Source organism: Zootoca vivipara, chromosome 5, assembly GCF_965207765.1.
Source record: "Zootoca vivipara chromosome 5, rZooViv2.hap1.1, whole genome shotgun sequence".
In the NCBI taxonomy this organism is placed as follows: domain Eukaryota; kingdom Metazoa; phylum Chordata; class Lepidosauria; order Squamata; family Lacertidae; genus Zootoca; species Zootoca vivipara.
This window is the reverse complement of record NC_142588.1, coordinates 58,543,412-58,558,472: the sequence shown is the minus strand read 5'-3', so window position 1 is coordinate 58,558,472 and position 15,061 is coordinate 58,543,412. Positions and strand designations below refer to the sequence as shown.

General features: G+C 42.9%; 1 protein-coding gene across 12 annotated transcripts in view; it reads left to right on the top strand.

Annotated features, from left to right (window-relative positions):
• KIF1A (kinesin family member 1A) overlaps positions 1–15,061 on the top strand; it is a 114,544-nt gene that overhangs the window by 85,447 nt on the left and 14,036 nt on the right. For 6 of the 12 annotated variants that reach the window (XM_060274632.2, XM_060274624.2, XM_060274630.2 and 3 more), the window contains 4 exons: positions 909–975; positions 2,263–2,347; positions 3,113–3,218; positions 7,786–7,812. In XM_060274632.2, coding sequence (XP_060130615.1) covers positions 909–975; positions 2,263–2,347; positions 3,113–3,218; positions 7,786–7,812 — 285 coding nt within the window. The remainder of the gene's footprint in view (positions 1–908; positions 976–2,262; positions 2,348–3,112; positions 3,219–7,785; positions 7,813–15,061) is intronic. The other 6 variants (XM_060274633.2, XM_060274629.2, XM_060274631.2 and 3 more) reach the window with 1 other exon arrangement.

The following is a 15,061-nucleotide window of genomic DNA, read 5'->3' as shown; positions in this document are numbered from 1 at the left end:
CAACTTATGAATGTTTCTACTTACGAATGGAGCTCCATCCGCCATCTTGGATGCTGTTTAGATAGGACTTTTTTTAGATAGGGTTGCTTCGACTTACGATTTTTTTCTCCCAATGCATTCCTATGGGATTCATAAACCGAGGTTCCACTGTACATTTTTGTAAACATTGCTTGTGAGAACTGCATAGCAAAATTTGGATAAATGCAGGTTTTGAAGGTTAGCTGTGCTTTGGTTCACATATTGTTTCAGAAATTGCAAAATTGATAGATTCAGCTTTATTTTATATATATATATTTATTGCAAAGTAAATACATCAATCCAAGCCATACATAAAGAATAATATAAAGAAAAATAAAATAAAAAATAAATAAAGATTCAGCTTTAAGTGCATACTGCATCAAAATTCTCCACCATCCCTACTTGCCACACAGTATGACCATACCCTTTTTTTCTGGGTGTGGTCTGTGCAGGATCAAGAGCACTTTGCTGCCTTAATCCTGCATGCCCTCCAGCTGAGTGACTGTGAAGCAGTCTGAAAGCCTCTCTGTACTTTTCTGTTTCTTATCTGCTTTTGCCCTTCTCCCATAAGGCAAAGGATAGGCTGATGCAAATAAACCTAGCATTGACCCTGAAGTTGTGGAGACCATTGTGGTGTGTTCTGTAGCAATGGTCCCTGTCTGCAATGTTGGCCCTTTGATGGGATGCGGGCTCAAAGCATCCCAGAACACAGGCTGAATGCATTTGGTGCAAATACAATGTTCAGTGAACTTGTTAAAAAAATACAGGCATGGTAGCATGGGCAACACAGGCAAGGATCTCTAAGAGCGTATTTCACTTGCACGGTTTGGGGGACTTGGTGCTGTGGGCTGACATTCCACATCCTGTCTCACTATAGCTTTCTTTTATAGCTACATCCCTGCTGTTGTGGATCATCGTGGAGGAATGCCCTGCCATGGAACATTCCTTCTACACCAGGTATTTTCTACCCCAATACCCAAGCCTTCTTGGCTCTTCTCTGTAATGATATTTTTGTTAGGTTCAGTTCTACATCCAAAAATTACTGGAGGTGGGTAGTGAAACACCAATAAAAATGCAAGCCTCCTGCCATGTTTAACTAAGCATCTTTGGGCACAGACATGGAATGGCAGACTCTGGAGACACATGAAGAGGTGGCATGAGAAGGAATGGGGTGGGGATGCTAAGACAGGTAGGAAAAAAGCTCTCTCCTGTCAATCAACTGCTGTCAGAGATTGGAGAGAGCTCAGAGCCATGGCCTGGGGTGGCTAAACAAGATTCAGAGGAGCAGGAGGTTCTGGCATTATCTCCCAGAGCCATGTGATGCCTCCCCTGGTGAGAACAGGTGCACCAACCCCAATGGAGTGTGCATCTGTAGGCTATACATTTTTGCAAAACTAATTCTTGCTAATAAGGTGTGTGTCCCATCTTGGCAATAAAGCTTGTTGGATTTAGAACTTTGTGTCCTTATATTGGACTGATATCTGGCCTTGCTCCTAGCTCGGTTAACTTCTTCCATTTGTAGGAGCCATGAGACTGAGTTAGCACTTGCTCACTGCTGCACCTTACCCTCTCACTCTACTGGTTTGTCATAAATTTGTTTTTCATGCTGAGCAGTGCATAGAATCTTTTGCCAGGAAAGGAAACAGGAGAGGTTCAAATGTGCTCTGCACTGCAGATTACCTCCTTTAAAATGCCTCCTCCTTTTTCTTTTCTTTTTTTAAAAAGTATTTTTATTGCTTTTCTTCTTATAGGTTAAAGAACAGCACATAAGCAGCAAAAGAAACCCTCCCCCTTAGTAACTATGATGCACCACAGTACAATAAAAGAGGAGTAACACAGAATCAAAGTTGAAAGCAGCCAAAAGTTTTAATATGCTGTGTCGGAAGTCCCCTGTTCTATATCTTGCTCATACGCATAATAAAGCCATGCCCAAATGACCCTTTTAATTGAGGTCATGCTCAAGACAAACTGTATTTATTTGCCTATCTTGGCAAAGCACTTCTCAAGAAGAGGCTTTGGGAACTATGTGGCTAGCACTGTAGATTGCCTCATTTAAGGGCCAGTTTATAAGAGGCCACCTGCTGTAGGAGCCATGTCCTTCTTCCTCTCTTGGCCAATACTTTTGCCCCTATTCATGCACATATCCTTTTGCAAAGGGCAAAACCCTCACTCAGTGCTGCCCATTGCTTAGCTGAAGTTCTCATAACCGCTGCCTCCTTTCTCTTTGGGCATGGTGGATGGCAGGGTATCCAGAGGAGGATCACCGTCACCCTGGTGCATGAGACAGGGAGCCACATTCGCTGGAAAGAAGTGCGGGAGCTGGTTGTGGGTAAGTAAAGCTTGTGTGTCTACCCTTTCTTGTATCTCCTAGCCAAGGGGGTGGAGTATCAGGCCCAGGAGCTCAAAATGACGTCCCAGGCCTCTCAAAATGCACCCTGGGCCATATCCTCTCATGGGCCCATGCTTGGCTTGGATGTGATAATGCTGGTGGTTTGCCTAGATGGAGGGTGGAGATGTGTGGACATTGTGTGTGCAATACTAAGTCTGAAAATGGTTCTCCATCCCTGTTGTGGCCAAATGGTTGCCTGAAATGAGCAGCCCCTTACTCCATTGACTCCAGAGAGGTTTATAGACACAAATACTATGTGCTGAGCACCAAAAGCAGTGCTCCGAGATCCTAAGTAGGCCCCTGAGCATTCTTATTGACTTGTAGGCAGTCTGTACTCTGGAGATCTGTGTCTTATTCTGGTATGTGGTGCAGTGAAAACCATTCAAAATGGTGTTTATATATTGTGAGGAGCTCTTCTGCCCCTAGAACTTCAGGAGCTGTGAGGCTACTATGTCAGGAAATTTATGTTGCCTATGCAGGCACATTTTGAGAAGTGTCCAAATTATAGTAGTGTGGTAGGCTTGCTGCCTCCTATTTGTTCCAGAGCAGCATGGATCTGTATAGTGAGAGAAACCAAAATGTCGCAGTAGTATGATCATCTTTATAGCTACAGCTTGACAGGACCGCCTCATTGATAGGCTGAAAAATATACCTGCTCTTGAGTTCCCTCAGGAATAAACTGTATGTGGTGTTTTCTGCTTTTAGGTCGGATTCGGAACACCCCAGAAGGAGATGAATCCCTCATTGACCCCAACATCCTGTCTCTGAACATCCTGTCATCAGGATACATCCGCCCCTCCCAGGATGATAGGTGAGTCTGGCCACAAAGCATGCTCTGCTCATTTAACCTGAGGCAAACATGACCTCCTTGTAGATCTTCAGGGAGCGTATGTACCTAAATATATATTGGGGGGGGACATTTCTCTGAAAGCCCTACCCCTTTACTGCAGTAATTACAGCCTGTGAGCTGAAGCCATGCTGAGGCTAGCTAAGTAACAAGACTACAGGGTCCAAGTAGCAGAAAGAGAAAGCAACAGTGGTCCAAAATATTTTCCCCAAGCATCCCTCTGATTGAGAAGAGTTTTACCAGGCCGGTAACAAAGATTCCAGCCAAACAGGCCTAATATTTTCCTGTTTGGCCTTGGCCATGAACATGAACATCCATCACCTTATCAGTGAATTAGAACCATATCAGAAGCTACTTTGTACTAGGGTCAGACAATTTTTCCATTTAGCCCATAGTTGTCTACTATGACTGACAGCTTCTCTTCAGGGTTTGAGGCACAGATCTCTCCTACCATATCCTGACCAATATTTTAAACTGCCACAAATAGAATCCGGGACTTTCTGTGTGCAAATCTTGTGCTCTACCAATAATCAATGGTCTTACCCCATATATACAGAATTTTTGGATTTGCCTGTGGTATGCTGCTCCTCTGCTTATACATTAGCAACAGTCACGTTATTGCCTATCACTCTTCCTTGTTCATGCAGTAGGAGCTGGTTTTCTGGGTGACAGATAGAACAGGACTGTTGAAAGTTGGCACCAGCTGCTTGGAGATGTTTTGACTCCTTGGAGCTGGAATAGCAAAGCTTGCACCAAGCACATTATCACCAGGGCAAATTCAGAATATGCTGGGACGCGGGTGGCGCTGTGGTCTAAACCACTGAGCCACTTGGGCTTGCCAATCGGAAGGTCAGCGGTTCGAATCCATGTGACAGGGTGAGCTCCCGTTGCTCTGTCCCAGCTTCTGTCAACCTAGCAATTCGAAAGCATACCAGTGCAAATAGATAAATAGGTACCGCTGCAACGGGAAGGTAAACAGTGTTTCTGTGTGCTCTGGCACTTGTCACAGTGTCCTGTTGCACCAAAAGCGGTTTAGTCATGCTGGCCACATGACCTGGAAAGCTGTCCGTGGATAAACACCAGCTCCCTCAGCCTAAAGCGAGATGAGCGCTACATCCCATAGTTGCCTTTGACTTAACCAAGGGTCATTTACCTTTACCAATTATTATTATTATTATTATTATTATTATTATTATTATTATTATCACCATCCATTTCATTTCTATATCATTTTGTATTTAAACAAAAATATCAAAGCGGTTTGCAACACATTGAAACATCAAATGAAACATTACTGAAGAAAGTCAAATATAAAGTATAGATTCAAAGCAATATAATGTAATTGTCTTAAATATTTCAAAACGGAACATTACAAAGGAGGTCAAGTATAAAATGCACATTAAATAAAACAGCATAATTAGCAAGAAAATAAAATATGATCGTAAGCACAGAACATATCTGCTGCTGTTGCTGCCCATCCTGTCAATGGTGGTTCATGGTGGGAGACAGCTCCGAAAGCTCAGGCTCAATGACCTGGGTCTACACTAAGACAGCCAAGATGGTAATGCATTTTAACAGTTATAATTCATAAGATGAAGGACTGAGTTTGGTCCCATGGAGTGGGTACTCATGCTATACTATGTCAGGAGAACAACAGGCAAGAGGCAACATGGCTTCCAATCCCAGTTTCTTTCACTTTTTTGGGCGACGGGTGGGGAATATCCCTTTCCATGTCTCCTGTAGTTGTGTGGCTACTCCATTTTTACTGAAGCATCCCAGGCTGGTCCCTCAATACCCATCTCCATTCATATATTTAACATAACATCATTTATCCTGACCCTCTGGCAAAAGAAACCACTCATCACGAGCTTGTATGGTTGACCTGTGAACGATTAAAATGGGGTTGTGGATGAGGCAATGTGTTAGTATGTGATGTGTGAAAAATGGAAGCTTCTGAAGAAATGCTGGAAGAGAAGACAGATTGTCTGAGGTGAGTTACCCTAGGACAAAGGTTATGCATAGTTGGGTGGCAGTAGGTAGATTCACGCAGCCTGCTCTCCAGTGTTGAAACAATGGGTGAAAGGGGTTGTGGAGCCACACGGGCTAGCTCTGTGCCCTTTTCCTGTGCTGTCTGTTTGGATGGTGGGGAAACATTTCATCAGGCTTAGCTGTGGTTCACATCAGTCATGGAGGCAAGGCTAGCCCATAGCTTATACCCCCTCACCCATTGTTTCAACACTGCAAGAAAGACTGGCATGTGAACTTCCTAATGTTACCAAAAGAGCAAAGACTCTTTTTAGTATTCAGCTCTAATGGAGTTTCTCTTCCAAATAAGCAAGCAATATATAAATGACAAATAAAGTGAAATGTAAAAAAAAACAAGGAGCGGAATTCCATGTTGTGCTATGATGAACATTCTGTCTGCACAAACATTGCAGCTTGCCAGACAGAGCAAGCCCCCCCCCCGTGCTGTTCTGGGAGTTTTGCTGACCCCCTTGAGCCAATTTTGGGGTATGTGGGAGGAGGGGGGGAGCCTGTTGCACAAGCAGAAGTCATTGTGCAGGGGTTCCAGTGAAGGGGCTGATTAGGTGAACCCAACCGAGAAAAATCGATGAAAGAAGGGCCAACCAGCATACATTTCTCTTTGAAACAGTAGCTGCTAAAGACCTGCTCCATGGATTAAGAGGGAGGAGATGCAGTTATGGAAAATTATTTCCAAATGGCAGTTTCTTTAGCAACAGACACAGCATGCACAAGCAAAATAGGAAGAACCTCACAGCAAAAGTAACTGCTATCATGATAGTTCAAAGTGACCATTCCTAGTTTTGCTCAACAGTTGCTGCTCCCCCTGTGATAATCTTGTGAGTACATTTGGCTATTAGTTTCTAAGTGCCCAGCTTGTCAGTGTGCCAGCCACCTGCAAAAGCTCTAGGATCACTGAATAAAGCTGACATTAAAGATTTTCTGTAGTTGTATGGTGGATATTGATCAGTAAAAGAACCGAGTCATCCTGGATGTGCAGTCCATTTAGGTAATTCTGCATATAGGATTGGATATCTCTACTGCAGGGATGGGGGACTAGTGGCCCTTCCAGTGTTGCTGGATTACAACTCCCGTTTTCCCTGTTCACTGGCCAGGCTGGCTTGGGCTGTTGGGAATTGTAGTCCAGCAACATCTACAAGGTCACCTGTTGCCCACCCCTACTGTACTGCTGGGAATTGATTTTTCTGCTTCTTTCTTATTCAGGCTCTCTGCAGAATACTTGAACAAGTCAACTATCAAAGCATTCATATGCTTTAGGACATGTTTGGGTTGCTTCATTTACAACATTTATCAATTTCTCTGGCAAAGCAGCATAACTCATTAAAATTCATTTTTTGAATAAAGCAATTAAAACTCAAAAGCGTCAAAAACAATAAAAAGGTTTATCCTGGGTCATGAACCACCTGTCAGGTTGCTTGGGGAGGCATAGGAATCACATATACAGAAGATTCATGTTTTGGTTCTTCCTCTCTGTATCTGTGCCCGGCACAAGAGCATTATTCTCAGCTGCCTGCATGGATGATAACTGAATTGTTGGCTGATGCCTCAGAGTTTGCTAGCAGGATGGCTGATTTTGCAGGAGGAGGACAACCTAGAGCAACTGAGGAAGACAATGGACAATTCACCATCTTCTAGAGTCCCCACCTTTCAGTTCTGCATGGGCTCTGGGGGCTTGCTTTGGGTCTTGATGAAGCGAGAAGGGTGGGAACCTACCTAACCCATCATGTGAATCTTTTGCTTCTGCTCCCTGCTTTGCTATTGTGTGTCACCTAGCTGCCTTCCCAAAGACCAAATAACAATATATTTTGGTCTCATTCCCTCTATCCCCCAGCCACTGAAACCTCTATGGCACTAGAGAAGGTTCCATTGCCTTCATTCTTATAAATGCAGTGAAGAACTTGGAAACTCCTTGTCGCTATGCCATTAACCCCTGCCCCCCAATGTGGTTAAGCATGACTTAACATGGACAGAATGGCTTCAGGGGCTCATTCGGGCCTTAATAACTTTATTGGGTGATGGTTGATGCAGTTATGTTCCAAGAACTTGGGGTAAATCCTAGTGCAATAAATGAGGCTGGCACCACATGATTCAAACAGGGTAGTCCTGTTCCTTACTACAGTTGTATTCAAGGTGGCATGCTTGGGCTTTGCTCACAAGACCACTGTGAAATTGGGTAGGCATGCCGAAAGAGATGCACCCACTGGACTTCATGACTATACCAGGATTTGCTCAGCTCTCCCCAGTTCAGGCCCCAATATTCAGTGTCAGTGTCGGACACTCACTCACTCATATGGTTGTGATATTGGATGCTTTGCTATTTTCTACTGCAGCTTTTTGTGGCTTGCCAGTGGGCAGAGAGAGGCGCTGTTTATAGGGCTTGGGCTTTTGAGGAGCTGCACTATGGAACTGCTGCTACTGCTGCTGCTGCTGCTGCTGTTACCACCCATTTGAACCCACACTAACCATGTGATTGTTTGTGTTTTTGCAGGCAGTTTCTTGATTCGGATATGCCTAGGTATTATTTGTTCCCCTCCCCATTTATTTATTTGACCTCCTCCCTGGTGCCCCTACCCAAGTCAGCATTGTGGTCACCAATGCTACAGTTGGAACTTCCCTCCACCCACTCAAATACACCAGCTTCTTTCTCCTTCTCTTCTGTATCATTGGGCTTTTTGTTCCATTTTGTTCCTTGGGTCTCTCCCCCCTACCCCCTTGTTTAGTTTCCTTTTCTTCTTTCTTTCTTCCTTTATTTTTTTTTTTAAAAAACAGCTCTATTTTTTATGAAGAAATTTCTTGTAAATCTATGTTCTTTTTTTGGCTGGTTTTACTTTCTGTTTTGCTGCTGTGGTAATTTTTTCTGACATCTGCCAAAACTATGCTGCCCCATCCCTGGTCCATGCTGAAGCCCTTCCCTTGCTCCCAGCTCTGGCACGAAGGCAGTTTGGATAGCTGTGTGCTGATGCAGGCTGCATGAGAAGCTGGGCTGGGTGTGATGAAAAGAAGGGGAGGGGGGTGCAGGAGAGCCATTGCCATGTGAGAGATGAGGGAAGAACCTAGTTTAGCAGGCTTCGTGGGAAGGAGCCTTGTGATAACAGCTTCTGTTAAAACTGTTTGGCAAAACGCAGCTGAACAAACTCAAGCATTACAAGTCTGCAAGTTTTACAGTGATTGGTTTGCATGTAATGCTAAGCCAAACAGTGGTTTAGCCCAAATGTGCTCCTCTTCCGGTCCTGCTGCTGCACTGCTGTTGAGCCAAGCAATTGTTTGACTTAGCATGCTGTCTAAACCTTAGCTCATGGCTTGAAACACTCCATGAGCTGTAACTAAGGTTTGTTCTTGGTTTGCAGTTATGGAGGAAACAAACCAGAAGCCTGGGTTTGGATGACACACTAAACCAAACCGTAACTCACAGATGCAGCAAGACTGGAAGAAGAGCAAGGTGGCTGCAACCTCCTCTCCAGAAGCTTGCACACTTGTGCATTCACACTGAACCATGGTTTGGCCTAGCACTGCATGCAAGCCAGCGGGAATGGTTGACCTTTAGAATATTATCCAAGGTGGACAATCTTTACATACAACCTGAAAACTGTACTTAACTTAGGAAGACTTCCTCCTTCCCTTAAGGTGTGTTTTGGATTTCCCTCTGTATTTAGAGGCAAGGAAGAGAATGCTGAGAAAATGGGATTGTGGATGTCTAGGTTTGTTTTAGCTTACTGGTTTTTCTGAATGAATTCCATTGAGAGCCCAGGACTTAGTTCTTGGCTGCCTTGGATTTGCAGAAGTCAGTAGTCCAGCATGGGCAGAATAGGAATAAAATGGGGCCTTTCTTGCTTACCTTGATTGCAAGTCATTTGTAGATATTTTATTGATCTGTCTCTAGGGATTGTGGTTATGTTGAGGCACATGCTTATTGAGCTTCTATTTCTGAAAGTTTGGTACAAAAGTTATCATTCCAGGGAAGTGTAAATTGACTGAGAAATAAATTTCATGGAGTAAATGGAAAAAACTGGACTACGCTAAGTGTCCTCTGATTCCTCAGTAACTAACAGTAACTATTCAGTCTGATGTTGATGATACAAAGATAGATTAATTTGGTAACAGTCCATCATTTTAAGAAAGTTTGAGAGATGTTTCCTATGGGATGCACACACCTTCTTTTTATGCCACTGTCCCCTCTATATAAAGAGATTTTGCAAGATTCTGAAACACAACAAAATCCTGTTATTCAAGAATGAAATGAGTGGGATGAGCCACCCCAATCTCTGAGCTGTGTGAGATTCCATGGGTACCATTCATATTTACCAGAGTCTGTTTTTCCTTTTGGAACAGTGAGGCACAGCGGAGTCTGCAGTGTCTTTATGATATACGGGTTATTTGCCTGAACATACATGAAGAAAGTGCAGAGCATTCACATCCCAAGAGGGTCCTATTCTTTCCATTGCTGCATCCTCAGATCCCAATAGACTCCAAACACTGTGTCTGACCCTCTCTGCAGCATAAAACAGATTGCCCACCTCATGCTCTGCCCCAACCCCACTTGCTTAAATTCTAGCCCTATATTAAATCCAGATATTTTAGGGGAGTCTTGCCCCCCTCCAACTTATAACAATATCATAAGCAACAAAACCTTTTTCAAGCTCTGAAAAGAATTCTATGTGACTTCAGCCTGAGGGCCAAAGTACCGTAGATGAGACAAGATGTGTGATCTGGACTATGGCATCAGGGAGGTGGGAAAATGGAAATCCTTTCCTCACCACCATTTTCTTAATTAAAATTGCTGTTTGCCTGAGGGCAGTATGAAAATGGTGCTTGGGGCACAAACAGCACTAGCAGGAAAGCTTAACACCCCAATTCTCAGTACCATAGATAGCCCCATTCAACTATGCCTACCCCCTTCCCACAGTTGCTATTGATTCAAATGTAATGATATGAGAGATCCAATTATATATCTGCATAATTTCAACAACTTAAACTCTAAGATCATCAGAGAGATGCAGTATTGAATTTCAGTAGCTGAGAACAAGGCAAATGGGAAAAGAACCCCCAAAATCAATAGACATTTTATACTAGAGATACAGTGGTACCCTGGTTTACGAACGTAATCCGTTCTGGAAGTCTGTTCTTAAACCAAAGCGTTCTTAAACAAAGGCGTGCTTTCCCGTAGCAGCGGGGGACTCAATTTACACTCAACAGGAAGCAGAACATGTTCTGCTTCCAAGGCAAAGTTCACAAACCAAAACACCTACTTCCGGGTTTGCAGTATTCTTAATCCAAGTTAAATTAAAAAATTCCTTCAGTAGCACCTTAAAGACCAACTAAGTTTTTATTTTGGTATGAGCTTTCGTGTGCATGCACACTTCTTCACACTTCTTCTTGTTCAGCTGTATCTGAAGAAGTGTGCATGCACACGAAAGCTCATTTGATAAGTTCAGCTTTAAATGGGAAGTGGATTTAATTGCTCCCCAACCCTAGCCTTAGTAACAATATTCCAGAGCTCAGTTCCTTCTTCAGCAGTTTTGTTTGTTTTGCCCACTGTGTTCTATTGCTTGTTCCAGGTAGCATGGTGGAACTGTGTTCCATTATTGGTTTGTGTGTGAGCTTGGGTAATGTTCTCCTTGGGATGAACTTGACAGTTGTGTGTATTTGGTGTTGGGAAGGAACTTTACCCAGGTCAGATTGACTTTTAGCACTTCTATGTAAGTTGAGACACCAGCTGATTTTCTTCCAACAATTGTTATTTTATTATTGCTATATATTGAATTCCATATCTTGCTATAGCACCTTTGCATGGCACACCTTGCTTGCTTTTTCTCATTGTTTATCAGGGCATGCTGTAATCTGGACCAGAAAAGTTATCTTTTTCAACTTAGCAGCACCATTGCTCATCACAGTTCAGTGTATAGTATGTTTTAATTCAGTGATTCTTAAACCTTGCTGGTTTAAGACCAGAGCGAAGGGTTATCTCATGTTGGCTTCAGTTTCACAAAGCTGGGAAATACGAAGTGATGCCTGATGTCTTCACAAGCATGCCTCCGTGATCAGTGATGATGTTGTGCAGTGTCACAAATTGTGCTTGCTTACGACTTGCTCTCCATGTACCCTCATATTTCCTTGGTCTTTCAGGCCCAAATCCAGTTGAGGAGGATGGATTGCCAGGGACCAGCAAGGATGCCCCACGTTGTCCTGGTCCTGTATTGCCTTACGTAGCAACTTACTCTATTGCTAGAAGAACCCTCCTGTGCAGTGAACCACCCTTGCTTAAAGCAGTAGCTGGCAGCATGGGTTAAACAATGGGAATGCTCCCTCTTCTATTACCATTCTTATGCTGGCTCAACACGGAGGTGTTTTTGTGTAGCACTACAGTAAGGCTGTTCAAGAGATTGAGGCACAAGTTCATACTCATAGCTTTCCAGATCCACCATAACAGCTTTATATAATTCAGACTGGCTTTGATTCAATAACGTCTCTAAAATGTGACCTGCAAATGACCAATTGCAGAAACTTTTGATAATACATTTTCCTAACTTGCTACCTTGGAAGTTTGAGTGTAAATTCTAGACTAGATTACAGAATTTAAAGCTTTATTCTCATCCCTACCATCTGACTAGCAATGTATTATGTGTGAGCTAAATTGCCTGTTGAAACAAACGCAACTTCTGCTTATATGCAACTTCTGCTTGATAATATATTTCTAAATTCTCCAAATTGAATACCAGATGCTTAGAAAAGTGATTGTATTAGTAATATATGTTTCTGCTGTTGTCAAAAGATAGGCACATGAGATCCAATAATTAAAGAGCGTGCGCGCGCGCGCGCACACACACACACACACACACACACACACTTCTGCTTTTCTAGTGTATCAGTGTAGACAAGCCCATAACCTATGGAGTAGGATTGAAGTTTATTGTTGAGTGAATGAATCTAGGGCAATGGATGAACATCCAAGGTTCTCAGTACAAATACCACAATACAATGAATGAAGTGATATAATCCGAATTCCATGCACTTAGCCCCACAAAATAGCGTTCCTTCATCCTAACTTCTAGATTTGAAAGTCATACTAGTGGCATTCCCATTAAGTTCTTGACAGTGCAGAATTCTGTGGTTTTTTTTTATTATTTTTAAAAGAACCCACAACCTCACCTTCCCACCCCCACCACATGCAATATTTGCTTAACAATGTGATTTCAGTGATTCATTTGTATTTGGCATGTTTTCTTTGGAACCCCTTTCTGCTTTTGCCTTGCTCAAGTCATTTTAGTCCATTTTTCACACTGTGAATCAAAATCTTGATAAGAATCACACTCCACTGAAAAGAGACCCTTGATCCTTAAGCCTACTTATAATGCAGGGGAAGGGAGCTTAGCTGGATGGACACGGATAATTAGAAATTCAACTAAAAAGTGAAAGGAGAGTGTTGAATATCCAAAACTATGTTCGGAATTTCATTCTGTGACCATGCTCTTCTACCAAGAGAGGGCACTTCCAGATTGACTGTTCATTTATACAAGATGAGGTTGTTATCCTGCAGTTTCTAGTGCTAATATCCTGTCACTTTTCTCACCAGAAAAGGTCTGATAAGAAAATTGCCCTGGAAAGTGCAGGATAACAACCACTAGCTAGCAATATTGTATAACCTCCATGCAAACATATCAAGATTAATGCTCAATAAACAAGCAATGTTGTAAAGCCTCTGTGCAAATGTGTCAGGATCAATGCTTAACAAACAGCTGGTCTGGAAGCTCCCGGAGTGAAGAGACAATAGTATTTTTGCTTTTCATTTGTTGCCCACCTTTGCCAAATTCACAACAATCTATGGCTGCACTCTGTTCAAATCACCATCTACCCCATGTAGCTGCCTCTCTGGGTAGCTTTCCACAGGGCACCATATAAACAATGCTTTCTGACATTTTGATTTCTTTGTGTATGTGTGTATGTGTACATGTGTTTGTCTTGGGTTGCCTTCCACTTATAGCATTTCACTGGGAAGTGACACTAGGTATTTCTACCTCACTTTACTCTCACACACTTGCTTGATCTATTCCCTTCTTCTCTTCTCTTTTTCTCCTCTCCCTTGTTCCCTCTTCCCTTCTCCTCTTCCTTTCCCCTTTATCTTCTTTCCTTCTGTTCTCACCTTCCTTCCTATTGGAGTTACCTGTTCTCCCGTGGCTTGTGTCTCCGTGATCTTGGTCTCAGCTCTTTCAGTTCTGGTTTTGGCAAGATGCTGCGACTCTCAGTGTCAAGATGCAATGTTTAGAATGGGATAGAAACTGTGCATCATCAACTAATAGTCAGATCCTCTTTAACAAGAGTCAACAACTATTTCTGAGAGGGGGACCTACTATAATGCACAATCTTCCCAAGAGGAGACCTGGCTTCTTTTTTAAAGAGACTTCTGACTATGTTGATATGAGTGTTGGTGAGCTGTGAAAGTAGAATGTCCATGTGGAAATGTTTTTGAATCATGAGGATGCTCAGACACATATTAAAGTCCCAATATTTTGGTCACCCTTTTGAATGTAGTTTCTGTCGTTTAGTGGCACAAAAATGCTGAGCCAAATAGCTTCCACCAAAGGAATGCCATCATAATGGGAAAGGCTACCGAAAGGGGATGAGAGTGGCGTTTGGGTTTCTGTATATCCGGGGTGGAGAACCATTTTCAGCACGAGATCTGTTTTTGTTCATGAGCAGCCTTCTGGGGGCTGCATTCCAGTGGTGGCGGGCAGGGCCAAAGGCAGATGTGGGCAGAACCATGGTTGTGACTTTTACAATGGGCTACAAAAGCCAGAGGGTTCTATGCACAAACACCACACAACCATCTCTCCATCCTCCATCCAGGCAAACGAGGAATTATCATCATTCAAATAAACATTCCAGCAAGGCAAAGATACTAGAAGAGGGTGTGCGGCCTGGGGAGAATCCTGAGAATCTGAGGGAGAGGCTTGGGAGGGCCACATTCAGCCCTCAGGCATGAGAAGCCCCTTTGCTGCTGCATGTCATCAGAGCTTACATCTGCGTTGGTGCTTCCGTTATGCAAAGAACTGAACCTCTATTTCATGTGTGGTGATCTTTCTGGAAACTCTGGCTTCCTCAGTGGGATAGTATGTCACAGTACTGGTAGACTATCTCAGTTATTGTTCTCAAAAGACAATTTGGGTGTTTTTTTAATAGGGCCAGCTAAAAGACCACACTTTTCCCCATACAAAAAAGGGCTAAACTCAGGTACCTTATGTACCTGATTTTACAAAGCAAGTAGTAGTTCTGAGATATCAGTGGCCAAACAGGAAAATGCTAGGGTAAGATAGGTCTGGAGATAATTATTATCTCCCTATCATTCAGAGTCCCAATACTCCCTGTAAATCAGAGATTGGTGGAATAGTCAGTTTTCTTCTGGAGCTTTGGTGACTGTAGCTGTATGTGGGAAATGAATTTCAAAGAGAATTCACTGGAAGCACTTTTATGAACATATCAAACTTTTAAGGTCTGCAATTCCAAATGCTTCTGGAGAGATGGAACTGACTGCAGCACTGAGCATCCTCACTCTTTTCTTTTCTGAACATGCTTGCTGAAAATTAGTACCTCCTTCCTGTGGAAGGAAGATAGATTGTCTGTGTGCTATGTTTGACTGAAGAGATATGGCCCTGGAGTGCTTTAGACAAAATCTGAAAATACCCAATTGTTTCAGGGATCAAGAGAAGCTCTCTGTTTTCGTATTGCTTTCCTCATCTTTCCCCCTGACTCTTGCTTCCTTTCCTCTTGCC